Here is a 13,908-nt window from a genome sequence, read left to right on the forward strand (position 1 = left end):
GTGTCGGGCCTTTTCTATCACCACCATTGTGCCGAGACCTAATGAGTTGTCACTACTCAATTATTTCTCCGGCGCCACATAATGCAGAAAATTTCGTTCGGTCCCTCCGTGCCGACATCTGGTCCCGGCAACTGTTTTCCCGGCCAATTTTTCACAGCGGCCTCCTGATAAAAGACCGTTTAGTGTCTGGGGGTTGTTGATATCAATTTATTTCCTTTGATACACACATATAATTTCATTACGGTACAAATCGCTTCAATTGGGGCTCGAGTCAGCGCTTTCATCTAACCATTACTTGACATGCTGCGAGCTGATTGGTCAAGAGGAGATGACGTCACGCCCTCCAGTCGATAGACCACGCCTTTATGATAACAGAGTCCGGGCCGGCCAATGAGCGGCCCGTTTGGTCCCTTGTGGGCGGGGCGCGGCCGAGCGGAGGGCAGGGGTCTCGCGTGAACAAGTTGTAACACACAAGTCGCTCCTCTCGGCACGGCCATTTGGCGCCACCATGAGTAGCGGCGGGGCTTTACCTGGTGTCATGGCCGCCCGGGTCAGTTTGGTGTGACGGCTCGATCCTGCCGCGTCTTGCCGTGACCTGCTGTGACCTTATCGGGGCCCCTCAGCTGACCCCAGTGCCCGGTGAACGAGTGTCTGCGGCGCATGGCCCTCACCACGGCGGAGCCAGGCCAGGCGGCGGCACCGCTGCCCCGCGCCCCCGCCCACACCTTGGACCTCGACGCCCGCCACCGACTTGAGTCCCGGCACAGGGACTTTGAAAATTCGTTCGTCTCCGAGAGGAAGTACCCGTACCCAGAGGCACCGCCGCAGGACACTAAGTTCTCGCTGGAAGCTGCCAAGCCCGCCGTCGAGCTGGCCGCCGAGCTCAAGAGGTCTGAGGCCGCTGCCAAGGTCGCGCTGGAGAGGTACGAGGGTAGTGTTGGCGGTGGCGGTGGAGGCGGCGGCGGGCCAGGCGTTGTGGGCAGCGGCGGACCGGGCACGGGCGCCCTCACTGCTGCCTCCTGCCCCTCACACACCATCGATGCCATCCTGGGCCTCCGCTCACCGCTCAAAGGCTCTCCCTCCCACCACACCTGCACGGCCTCAACAACAACACCTCCACCAACAACATGAACATGGCGACCGCAGCCTCCCCGGCCAGGGGCGGCGGCGGTGGCGGCAGAGTGGGCGGCGGCAGAGACGATGGCGGGGACACCGACGACTCCAGCACCGCCACTCCTCCAGGTGGGTCCTGCCTCTCACTGTATTTTACTCCCCCATGTAGTCGTCATCCATCATTTACGCTCACACTCACCTTCCTTTTCTTTCCCTAACACCGCCACCGTGCACCACCACCACCACAACCACCACAACCAACACCACCACCACCACCACCACCACCACTGCAGACAGACAGCAGCAGAAACTCATGATGTGGTGGATGAAGTCACCTTGGGTCTCTGATCAATTATTGTCATCGTTGCATGGGAAACAAAGCCACCATACCTACAGGAACCTTCGAGTGTTCTGCCACTCCCGATTCTTCAGACATTCACAAATCTACAATATTAAGTGTCAGACAGTCGCTTCCTGTACTATTCTTAAGGACAGTCACTCAGAGAGGAGGATGAAGCTGCAATATATTTCGTCGTATCTTGCGTCGCATCGTGTGTTGCATCCATCCACGCTACTGAGGTCTTTCAAAACTAACTCAAATCACGACATCCTAAATGCTATTACGAGTGTTTTATAAGTCTTCACATAGTATTGAAAGGAGTTACTTTAGCGCTCTGTCACATAAAAGATTAAATCAATCTTGGTGAATGTTCCGCATTGTGTTCGAGAGTGACGAGGCACCGACAGCTCTCAGCGCCCATCGAGTGCATTCAGGGCCTCACACGCACAAGCAGGCAGGTGAAGCATCACGTACGGTTTCCTCGTTTTATCGGGAAAGAGAGGAGCAAAGTGTCACATTCTCCACATTCCTCGGCCTCCCTTAGCGCCGTAATTGCTGTTCCCACCCACCGCGGCTACTCAGCGGCCCGCCACCCTCGCCTTCAAGTGGCCACATTCATACACACTTGAGGGGAGGACTGTGTTTTGAATCGCAGCGAAAAGACACGATGGTAACACAATAACTTAGATATTACAACAACGCCATAGAGATGTAAGTGGTCAGTGATAATAGTATTGCAGTGGAAAAACTGGATCACTAATACACAAAATTCTCTTGACATTCGTTAGAAATGATCGTCCAGTCAGTAAAATAATGTAGCATGCTATGTGTGTACCGTAAGTAACAATAAATAATAAAGAGCAGTGAGATCTTTAATATACAAGAAATCTGCTTGACATAAATAGAATTGTCATCATCCATAAACGCAGGTAATGAGAAAAGCTCCCACCTTATAATAAATTTAGTTTTAATAAAGGTTAGTAATAAATTTGGACGAGCGTGAAAATAAAGGAAATGACAGAATAACTAAAATAAAAGAAAGAAAGGAAGCAAGCAAGAAAAGTAAGTGATCATTTAACACGTTCATACTGTGCTTTGCTCTTTAACATATGGTGCTTCTCTCAGTGAAGAGGAGAGGGCCGCGGCAAACCCTCCTGTACCGGGTCGCGCATCGCTGCCTCTCATCTCAACTGCTTTCCTTTCCAGTCCCCGCCAGACCACTGCACTCCTCTCCCTCCTCGGTGCGTGACTGCAGGTGTCGAGGCCGGAACGTTAATTATATAGCATCCAAAGGTGTGTGTAATGAGTGGAATCGGAACCCACAGATATACAAACCATACATTGGCGTTTTCCTCCACCAAAATACTAATCTGTAGGTAAATGTCACGAGAAACGAAATAAAAAAATAAATAAAAACTTAATAGTAAAATTGATATAAAGACAATATCTAGAAAAAACTTTACTCTTAAGTCTTTTGTACACTAACTTATATTGTATTGATGGAGGAAAGTGAAATGGGTAGCCATATTTTGATCTGAAGAAGTGGCTCATAAAGGTTTGGCTATTTGACATACTAGACGGAGCTCTTTCAAATGTCCTCTGATTGCGTATATATTCAAAGGTTTTGACGCCTCATTTCGTTAGCAGTGTAATAAAAGTTGTTATCAATTTTCTTAAGTATTTTCATGCCTCTAGTGATAATTCAGCAAAGATTCTATACTATCATTAGGGAAATTACTTCAGAATAGGATTAAATCATTTCAGAGATGTGTGAATCATTCTAATGAGAAACTAAACACACGAGGTAATGTTGTGAGTAGTCAGAGAAATATATTAATCGAAAGAAAAAAAAGATAGTAAACTTGCCATAACGCTAGCTGTACCTCACTACATTTGCGCTTCTTCCTAAAACGAGGTTATCGGATGAAATAGATTAGCTCACCTGAAGACAAGAATTTCAACTATTTTTTTCGTCTTTAATATTCGAAGACCTATATTAGTTTCGCAACATACGTCGGTGTCGCTTCACGGAGGCTGTAATTAATTCCCCTGACATCTCTTCGGGGAACGTGTCGGGTTAAGGAGGCTTGCAGATTTCATTGTGCACTCTTTTTGAAATGACTCGGTGCTTCGTTAAGTTAATGTTGTGCTGCGTGAGAGAGAACGATGGTGCGGTCTGGGTAATATATGAGCAGAGAGAGAGAGAGAGAGAGAGAGAGAGAGAGAGAGAGAGAGAGAGAGAGAGAGAGAGAGAGAGGCGAGGGTAAGGAGAGAGAAGGGTTAGGGGTGAGGCAGACAGTTGCTAATCCACTTATACAGTCAATGGCATATCTTGCGTAATAACAAAAGTAAATCTGGATGACGTGAATGCCCTCAGGAGCGGCGGTGAGTGAGCTGGCAGCCGCGCCTCGCCAACCAACCATTACAGCGGTGCCTTAAAACCACTTAATATACCGACCATTCATTTACAAGATACGAGTTATCAAATTGAAAAGATTAAACTGTAGAATGAAATGTTTCCTATAGAATAAATCAATAAAGGAAAGAATAAATAAATGAAATAATATAAACAATAACAAATAAGTATCATAACTATTTCCTATTGCATCTTCAGTTTTCTTCGCATAAAGCAATTCACAAGTTTACATATCAATATCCTTATTACAATATATGAAATTCACTAGTCCTCGTAACCTGACTTCCCATGGCGATAATATTCAGTGTTATTGTATACATAATCAAGCTTCAAGCCATTCATCTATAACTGACAAATCTTCCTCATCCAACATCATTTAATTATAGTTTAAGACCAGTATTCAGAAACGCTCTTCTCTCACCACGACTATTTTTCTAAGCCACAAAGTTGATCAGCCTGGTTCTCAAGACCTTTTCCTTTCAGTAATGAAGAAATCTTGTTAATCTGTCACTAAAACCGTAAAAACATATTCACAATCCTTTATATCTTCAACTGGAGTCTTATAAAACAGTGAAGGTGCGGGACAGGCGCGTTTCAGTATGCATGCAGGATGAAGCGTCAAGTTATATAAGAATAAACAGCCGTCACAACTTCAGTATCCAGTCCAGTGTTGGTGTGACGATTCAAGCCTCTTACTATTAAACTGAGTCCAATATTGCTCACGGTACAGTTCATGCTTCACGTTAGGGAAGGCTTAATGACACATGAGATTGCTGAAGTGCTGGCCTGGGTATTGTTATTCGTTGTATTTTGTTTGATATCATTATGTAGGTTAACTATGCTTTATATAGTCCTTCATATTTCTTTTGTTCGTATTCCCTGTTCGATGTAACAATAGATCTAGTTGGTGAGTTGTCAGGCCAAGAAGAAAACCAAACGTGATTCATCGTAATTCATAATCGATATCAAGCTAAAATTAAAGGAAAACTGAAACTAAACATCCTTTAAAATTTTCCAACCGTTACATTTTTGCCTTTCTTTACCGTTCGCTTTGCTAGGAAGAGGTGAAAGTAAAGAAAGACATGATTTCATACATTTTATATATTATGTACATGACAAAATGACAAATATAAGGTTATCAGAAACTCAAGTACCTGTTCAAATATTTCTGCTTCTTTTTTTATTTTTCTTAATGTCAGTTTTCAAATTTTCACATTTTCCATATGAGAACCTTACTTACATTATCCATTTAGTTATATTCTCACTTATTTCCTCCCTTTTGAAGTTTTTACCTATTTGTTTCATCATGCCATTTTCACTTCCTTTTCCCACCGAGTACCAATAGTAGAAAGAGCGGCGAGGTTTTCATGCCATAGACCCAAAGAGGAAGGAAAGCCGTGACGGAAGGAGCAGTGTCGGATGTCGGGGCGTGCGCCGTGCTCCCATGACACCCCTGCGTCCCCCAGCTGGGAGCCTTCTCTGTTTACAAGTATGAGGGATTTTGGTTCACATGTTCGCCGGTTTGTAAGCGTGTACGGTAACCTTGCTGTAAGTGTACAATGGTTTTAAATTCTTACATTCAGCGTAGTTTTGTGTGTGTGTCTGGCGGTTTTACTGATATAAATCGATGGTTTTCAGTTACATGATTGCTTTTGGTTGATGTTTCTGGCTCCATAAACGGTACGACAATTTGTTTCACGTGTACGGTAGTTTTGTGTACATGTACGATGGCTATTGTTGATGTGCCACAATGACTTTACGTATACAAGTTTCCACTCGGTATATACGATTATGCCTTCCTTACATCTAAGTACGATAGGTTTCATTGTAGTGGTTCATACGATATTTTTTCTCCATAAACACATGCATTCAATATATTTTTTTATACGATAAGGAAAAAAAAATGCACATCGATATCATTTGAATACAGATAATACTTTTTTTGCATAAGTATTAGCGTGTATCATCATTTGTTCTATAACGCCGTGGATTTATGATGATCTAGAATATTGTTACAGTGAATGCTAATCTACTCTCTTTATTGGGCTAGATCGCTTCCCTGACGGTTCTGATGAGAGCGACATTGCTCCTCGGATCAGTCTTTCTCAGGTGGAGGGGTTAATGGACGGAATTCCTCATCCGGTGATTGGTGGACTTTTGCTTAGGATCGGTTCTCTCCCAGACCGTCACAGAGAAAAGAAGTATGTTGGTGGTGAAGAAGTTGATGTGTGCGTTACTACAACTCTTGCTACTACTACTACTACTACTACTACTACTACTACTACTACTACTACTACTACTACTACTACTACTACTACTACTACTACTACTACTACTACTACTACTACTACTACTACTACTACTACTACTACTACTACTACTTAAAATAATAATATCAACGATAATACTAATAATGACAACAATTAAAAGCAACGAAGAGACAGTAGCAGTAGCAACAACGATGATAATGATAATAATAATGGTAACAATAATAATAATAATAATAATAATAATAATAATAATAATGATAATAGTAATAATCATGATAATAAAACCAATTGCATCGTCTAATAAACAATCATTCAGTGTTATTTTGGCTTAGTTTACACACACACACACACACACACACACACACACACACACACACACACACACACACACACACACACACACACACACACACACACACGTCTTCCATTACTGTCGGAGACTAAGATCGCATTCCTGGCCATTGTCTGGAAGGCTTCTGTGTGGAGACCGGACTGATAGCCTCGCCTGGCCTGGGATTCCAACTCTTAACCTTAATCTTGATCCTGGCGCGCTAACTGCTACCTGGGTGTGTTAGGAAAATGATGGAAGAACATAAAAAATAAAGAAAACTGGGAGAAAAAAAGCTATGAGGTCTACTTGTGGCAGTCCATTTATCTATCACTCCCATTCATAAGTGTGACTGATATAGTTCGAGTGGGACTGATTGTTATAGTGATAATAATGATGATTAATATGATGAGAGAATTAATATTGATGATAGTAATAGTTTTAATGATAAAAGCAACAATAAGAACGGAAACAGCAACAAAAAACAACAACATTGATAATTATGAGGATGATAATAATAATAGTGATAATAATAATAATAATAATAACAATAATAACATCAATAACAATAACAGCAATAACAGTAATAACACACACTCACATACAGTAAGAGGTCATACCAAAAATAATAAGAAGGAAAAAGAAACCATTATAAAGACCATAACGTTAATGAGAATGATTGAATGATTACATATATAAATTAAAATGTGTATCGAATAACAACATAGTGACGAGAAAGTTGACGCTCATATTTTCTTCCTTAATTATATTTTACATCATATCAACATTGGTAAAAAAAGACCTTCACTATTTAACCTCTTCAGTACTTGGACTCATTTTTACCTTGAGTTTTTGGTGTGATTAAAGTGACATTATTGACATTAGGAAAAGTTTATGGAGGTCAGAACATTAATGGCCAGAGTCTTCACTATTCTAACCCCCGACATAGATTTCTGAAGGTGTATAAAATCACCAAATAGCAAGCAGAATGAATATGAAAACACGTCATGGAACTGAAGGGGTTAATAAAGAAAAATACGTGGAACCTTATCAACATTGGTAAGAAAAAAAAAAAAAGACCTTCAGTATTTAATAAAGAAAAATACGTGGAAAGTTTAGTAGTTCTGATATTGAAGGAAAGAAAATCGTGTGTGTATAAATGAATTAAAAGCGTTCATTGCTGGTGTCATGAACATTTTTGCCGCTTTTCAAGGTAAATTATTTAATTAACGGAAACGCACAGTCAATTTGTCTAGATTTGAGATTCCGCGATAAATAAATTTGTACGTTAATCTCTGCCTCCCTCTCTCTCTCTCTCTCTCTCTCTCTCTCTCTAAAACACACACACACACACACACTCACACCTGGTAGTTCAGTGGTTAGAGCGCTGGCTTCATAAGCCAGAGGACCGGGGTTCGATTCCCCGGCCGGGTGGAGATATTTGGGTGTGTCTCCTTTCACGTGTAGCCCCTGTTCACCTAGCAGTGAGTAGGTACGGGATGTAAATCGAGGAGTTGTGACCTTGTTGTCCCGGTGTGTGGTGTGTGCCTGGTCTCAGGCCTATCCGAAGATCGGAAATAATGAGCTCTGAGCTCGTTCCGTAGGGTAACGTCTGGCTGTCTCGTCAGAGACTGCAGCAGATCAAACAGTGAATTACACACACACACACACACACACACACACACACACACACACACACACACACACACAGAGAGAGAGAGAGAGAGAGAGAGAGAGAGAGAGAGAGAGAGAGAGAGAGAGAGAGAGAGAACAGACATGAACAAGATGGCGCGCGACATGGAGCGAAATCTCTTACTAATTGATTCATTTAGGAAAGATCAGATAAGAATACCCCTCCATCCCTCCCTTCCTCCCTCCATCCATCCCTTCCTCCCTCCATCCATCCCTCCCTTCCTCCCTCCATCCCTCCTTTCTTTCCTCCTCTTGCCTTCCCTCCTCTTCATTCCCCTCCTCTTCCCTCCCCTCCTCTTCCCTCCCCTCCTCTTCCCTCCCCTCCTTTTCCCTCCCTCCTTCCTTCCCGTTCCTTCCCTTCGCTTTAAATTTCGCCTCATTCATTGCCCTCCATCCCATCTCTCTCTCTCTCTCTCTCTCTCTCTCTCTCGTTGGTGAAGAAAATAGTTAAAGATTTTTCCTCCTTTCCCTTTAAGACAAATATTTTCCTATTAGGGCGTTCGCATTTTCAAGTCAGGATATCAAAGTCTTTTCCTTGGCAAGTAAACGTTTATTGGCAGGTGAGAGCTCCTTGATTACCTTAATTACCTCTCAATTAGGTGTAATCAAATTGACTGTACTGGCTGGTGTCTTAATTAATTACTATGTTGTTTGCGCCGACTAACATTAACCTCGAGTTGTAATTTAATTTGCCTCTTTAATAGGCGCTCCTTAATGATACTGAGCCGTTTCTGAGTTAATTATAAGTTTATTCTGTGTAATTGGCACTGTGGCGTCGAGGCGTAAGGGCGCTCAGGAGATGGCAACGTCGGGGCGCGTCAAAGGAATCCTCAGGGGGAAGGAGGGAGGAGTGAGGCTTCCCTAACTAGTCCTAGAGCCCCACCAGGAGGCTCTCCCCGGCTCCTGCGCCTCAGTGCTTGCGCCGTAACTTCTCGAGGCAGGGCAGCGGGTTGGCTCAGTGGTGTTCTAGGTAATAAGGTGAATGCCACGTGTTGGAGTCCCAGACACTCCTTATTGTCAGCGCGTACAAGTTAATTCTCATGTTGTGAATGTTGTTTTCATCATATTTGTAATCTCCCGTTCCCTTCACCTCGTTGTGTTTGTTGGAGGCGGGACAACAATCTCTACAGGATACAAGAAGAACAAACCTGCTTTTTTTTATAACTAAACGCATTCACTTTGGCAATGTTTCCGTCACATAACTTTCAGGAGCACCAAAGAACATAAAGAACATAACAAAACGGCAGCAAACCCTTTGTCCCATTTACACCATTTACGCTTAAGCTGTGGATGCTAGAAAAGACCAAGATACTTACAAGAATCGATAGTAACATGATTTTAAGTAGCAAAAAGAAACACAAACAGCAGAGCAAAACAGCAGCAGATCCTTTGTCCCATATAACGCTTTTCCTTATACACAATAAAAAAAAAAAAAAAACCGCTAAGATACTTTTGAAGAATATATAGCAACATGACTTTCAGGTGCACAAAGGAACACAAACAACATGACAAGACGGAACAACTACTATCAGGTTCATACGAGTCTCTATGATAGTGAAGAGCAAGACACAAAGGAGTGAGGCTAAACAGTCCACACGCAGCTTACACTAATCCCTTATGATGCCTTTATAATCCCATTGCGAGTAAACAACTTAACAACAACCGCCGTTATTGATCACCGTGGAGAGAGTGAGTGGGGTGGTGAGGCGTGGGGCGTGGGGCGTGGGGTGAGCTTTTCCGCGATGGCTTGGAATAGACGGGGAGGTGATGGGAGTAAGTGGAGGAAGTCAGTGAAGTTCTTGGTTCCGGAGAGGAATTATAGAGGATGGTGGGTGGTGGTGGTGGTGGTGATGGTGAAGGTGGTGGTGGTGGTGGTCGTACTGGTGATGATTCTGTATAAAAGGGAGGAAGGTTTAAGAACAAAAAATAAATAGATAAGTGAAAATAATAAAAATAATAGATAAATAATAAAAAGATAAGAAAAGATTCAGTAAAAGGCCCGTTCCTTGTCTCTCCTGTATAATGCTAATGATAATAGAGACAGTAATGATTATAAAATTAACTATTTCTGGAAGGATCTCAACATTTTAAAAAGTTTCACGTACAGTAATGTTTTTTTTCACAAAGGCGACTGATCTTTGTGAATTTCAAATGAAAATAAATAAGCCCCTCCTGAATTCATAACGTAACATCTGCATACGAAATTGATCTCTATATCACCTTGTACTCATAAGAATACAGTACATCTCACCCAGCCATCAAAACAAGAGTAGACAAATTTATCGATGAAGATGACCTGTAAATCAAGCACAGTTTTTACAAGGACAGCCACATGTAAGCCTGGCGGCGTGCTGCACCTCCTTATTTTTGTTATATTCTTGTTGTTATTTACACATTTCATCCTTAAGAAATGAGCATATACCCAACATTATACAAGATGTTCATAAGGTCCCAGTACCATTACAAGTTTTACATTTACATTTATTTACATTTAAGCTTTTACATTTAGTTTGATTTACATTAACTTGTATCTAAGTTTTATGGACACCCTTTATTATAAGTATTGATCGTCTTATTTTTCTTACAACACGGTAAATCCTCAATATTGAAAATTTACAAGTAACACACACTTCGCCTGTAACAAGGAGGTAACGTGCGCCCGATCTTCCACTGCCACAAGTATCGAACGTTTAGCAGCCATCACAATTTAGTCTGTCTTCTTTACAACACGGTAAATCCTCATTATTGAAAATTCACCACTGACACACATTTCACTCGTAACAAGGAAGTGACGTACAGCCAACCTTTCACTCCCACAAGTATCGAACATTTAACATCCACCTCAGTACTTCCAATCCCCACGCAGTGCTAATTATTCACCCATAGCACACAATCCATTAACCCCTTCAGTATACTGGGACGCATTTTATTTACATTAAGAAGACTATGGAGGTCAGAAAATTAATGACCAGTCTTCACTACCCACACAAGTTTCTGAAGCTGTTTAAAACCATCAAAATAGTGACCGGAATGGATAAGAAAACGTGTCATGGTACTGAAGGGGTTAATAGATATACCTAATGTATTCGTAAAAGCTTCGAAGATTAAAACATTCATCATAGCAAGACAAATCCCAATACGCTATGACATTCACCTATGACCCACGATTCCTCCAAAGCAACAATGAAAAGTATACATCCAGCCGTTCCAGTCTTGCAGCAACCAGACACCGAGCATCCATCGCCGCACGGTAAATCCCTAACACAGATAAGAAGACAAAGGAACAACTGTGTTAATGGAGATTAGCTCATACCAGTGTCGGTGTTCCTTTGCGCCACTTAATTCACTCTCAGGCTTATACGAGGTCACCGTTTCGCTTCGTCACTCCACTCTTGAGAACTCCAGCGCTCCTCCTCCTCTTCTTCTTCTTCTCTTCTCTTTATGCTTTCCCTTCCAGCCTCCGTCACGCTATCGGCTTCATCTCCGCCTCATCTGAAGAGAGCGGCATAATGACCGTGATAAGTAGGAGATACTGAATACACTCCCCTTGCTTTCTCTCCTCACTAATTATGAACCTCCTCCCATTAAGAAATTGCCACACCAGCGGGAAGGTTGGGAAAAAATAGGACTCAAATGCTTCTTATCCAGTCGTGTGATGTGTGATGGCGGTTCGGATAAGAGAGAGAGAGAGAGAGAGAGAGAGAGAGAGAGAGAGAGAGAGAGAGAGAGACATTATCGGCTATTACTGAGTGTTCTTGTGTCCATTATCGGCCTTAATGGAGAGAGCGACCCGAAGTGTGGAGAGAATCATTAATTAGCCAGGTGTGTGTGTGTGTGTGTGTGTGTGTGTGTGTGTGTGTGTGTGTGTGTGTGTTGAAAGGTCCATGTGTTTGATGTTACAAAGAGAACGAAAAATTATGCTAACTAAATTAATCCTTACCGTACCTCACCTTATCTTACCTTGCCTTACCCTACCTTGCCTCATTGTACCTTATCTAATCCTACCTCACTTTACATTACCTTGCCATACCTTACCCTACCTTACCTCACCTCACCTCACCTCACCTTTCCCAGTGTTACCTTACTTATCCTTGTCAAACCTTCCCATTCTTTCTCTCACCTGGTATTACTTCAACTTACTTTAATCTAACCTAACCTAGCACAACCTGAAGAAAACTGTGGACAACCAATTAAAAAGAAACGAAAGAAAAAAATAGATAAAACCACGTGGTACAGTGGAATCATGCGCGCTTTGGGGTCCGAGAGGTCTCCAAGCGCGCGGGTTCGAATCCTGTCCACGGTCCGAGTGTAGGTTGGGCTTCCTCACTCGGGGCAACGGTGTCCTAGCGGGTGGGCTTTGAGATAAGAGGTACCACAAAACGTACCCCCTTTAACCCATAAATTCCCGTGAAAAGCCCACATGGTAAAAAAAAAAAAAATGAGAGAGAGAGAGAGAGAGAGAGAGAGAGAGAGAGAGAGAGAGAGAGAGAGCGCTTCAACTCCACAATACATATATTCGACAAATATAATCCACTTACCTGAGCATTCCTCTAATGATGTGAGGAAATTATATCACTCCACATTATAATTGAATCAACCTGGTCGTGGCGCTAACAGCCTGAGTTACGCTGAATTAAGGTATGTTAGACTAAGATGGACGGAAGAGGGAAGTTAGAGAGAGAGAGAGAGAGAGAGAGAGAGAGAGAGAGAGAGGGAGAGGGAGAGGGAGATTGTCAACTGTATAGGAAACTTAGGTGTTGTGAGAGGAGGAGGAGGAGGAGGAGGAGGAGGAGGAGGAGGAGGAGAGAGGAGGAGGAGGAGAGGAGGAGAGAAGGAGAGAGGAGAGAGAGAGAGAGAGAGAGAGAGAGAGAGAGAGAGAGAGAGAGAGAGAGAGAGAGAGAGAGAGAGAGAGGAAGACAGTGAGAGAAGCAGGTGTTGAAGTATGAGAAGCATCGATCGAGAGTTGAGACGTGCCAGAGAGAGAGAGAGAGAGAGAGAGAGAGAGAGAGAGAGAGAGAGAGAGAGTGAGTGAGTTTCGTACAGGTGTTTCAAGAAAGCTATGGAAGAAGATATCTTTCATCTCGTTCAATGGTTTTCTTTCTTCTCTCTCTCTCTCTCTCTGACTATTTTACCATTATTGCTAGAAGAGAGAGAGAGAGAGAGAGAGAGAGAGAGAGAGAGAGAGAGAGACCACCACTTCTGATATGCCGAACCTCTTGATGTTCCTCTTATGGATGCTCAGAAGCCCCTCAATTCCCTCCCTTCCCTTCCCTTCCCTCCTCTCTCCAGGGCGGGCCGAGGAATGCTGATTGTGTTTTGGGAGCTAAAAGTGCATAGACGTTCTTGTTTTGGCTGTGGGGCGGCGGCGGCGTGGCGGTCTGGCGGCGATAGAGGCTAAATGGGATGATGGGCCTTTGATTTTTTTGTATGATGTTTTTTTTGTATGTGTGTGTGTGTGTGTGTGTGTGTGTGTGTGTGTGTGTGTGTGTGTGTGTGTGTGTATTTGAGCCGTAAAGTAAACTGTATCTTTTGTAACACGTTATTCTTTGCATTGCGGTCATTAATGAAAATCTGGCTTTCTTTATCTGCTTATCTGTGTATATATGCTTACAATACATGCATTCATACCTATAAACATACACTCATTCATTAATAAAGACATAACTACATTATTTACACGCATAAACATACATACACCATTAAAATCAGCATTTGCGATCGACATTTTCTGAAGTAAGTATAAAAAAAG

At 42.7% G+C, this 13,908-nt stretch overlaps 1 protein-coding gene across 1 annotated transcript in view; it reads left to right on the forward strand.

The window, feature by feature from the left end:
* Positions 1–273: 273 nt before the first annotated feature.
* The window catches only part of LOC123506721 (homeobox protein ARX-like), a 51,200-nt gene continuing 37,565 nt past the window's right edge, over positions 274–13,908 (forward strand). Inside the window, 2 exon segments of the mRNA XM_045258987.1 lie at positions 274–1,072; positions 1,075–1,242. Of these exon segments, the coding sequence (XP_045114922.1) occupies positions 661–1,072; positions 1,075–1,242 (580 nt within the window). The 5' untranslated portion in view covers positions 274–660.

Source organism: Portunus trituberculatus, chromosome 20 (genome assembly GCF_017591435.1).
Source record: "Portunus trituberculatus isolate SZX2019 chromosome 20, ASM1759143v1, whole genome shotgun sequence".
NCBI classification, from domain to species: Eukaryota; Metazoa; Arthropoda; class Malacostraca; order Decapoda; family Portunidae; genus Portunus; species Portunus trituberculatus.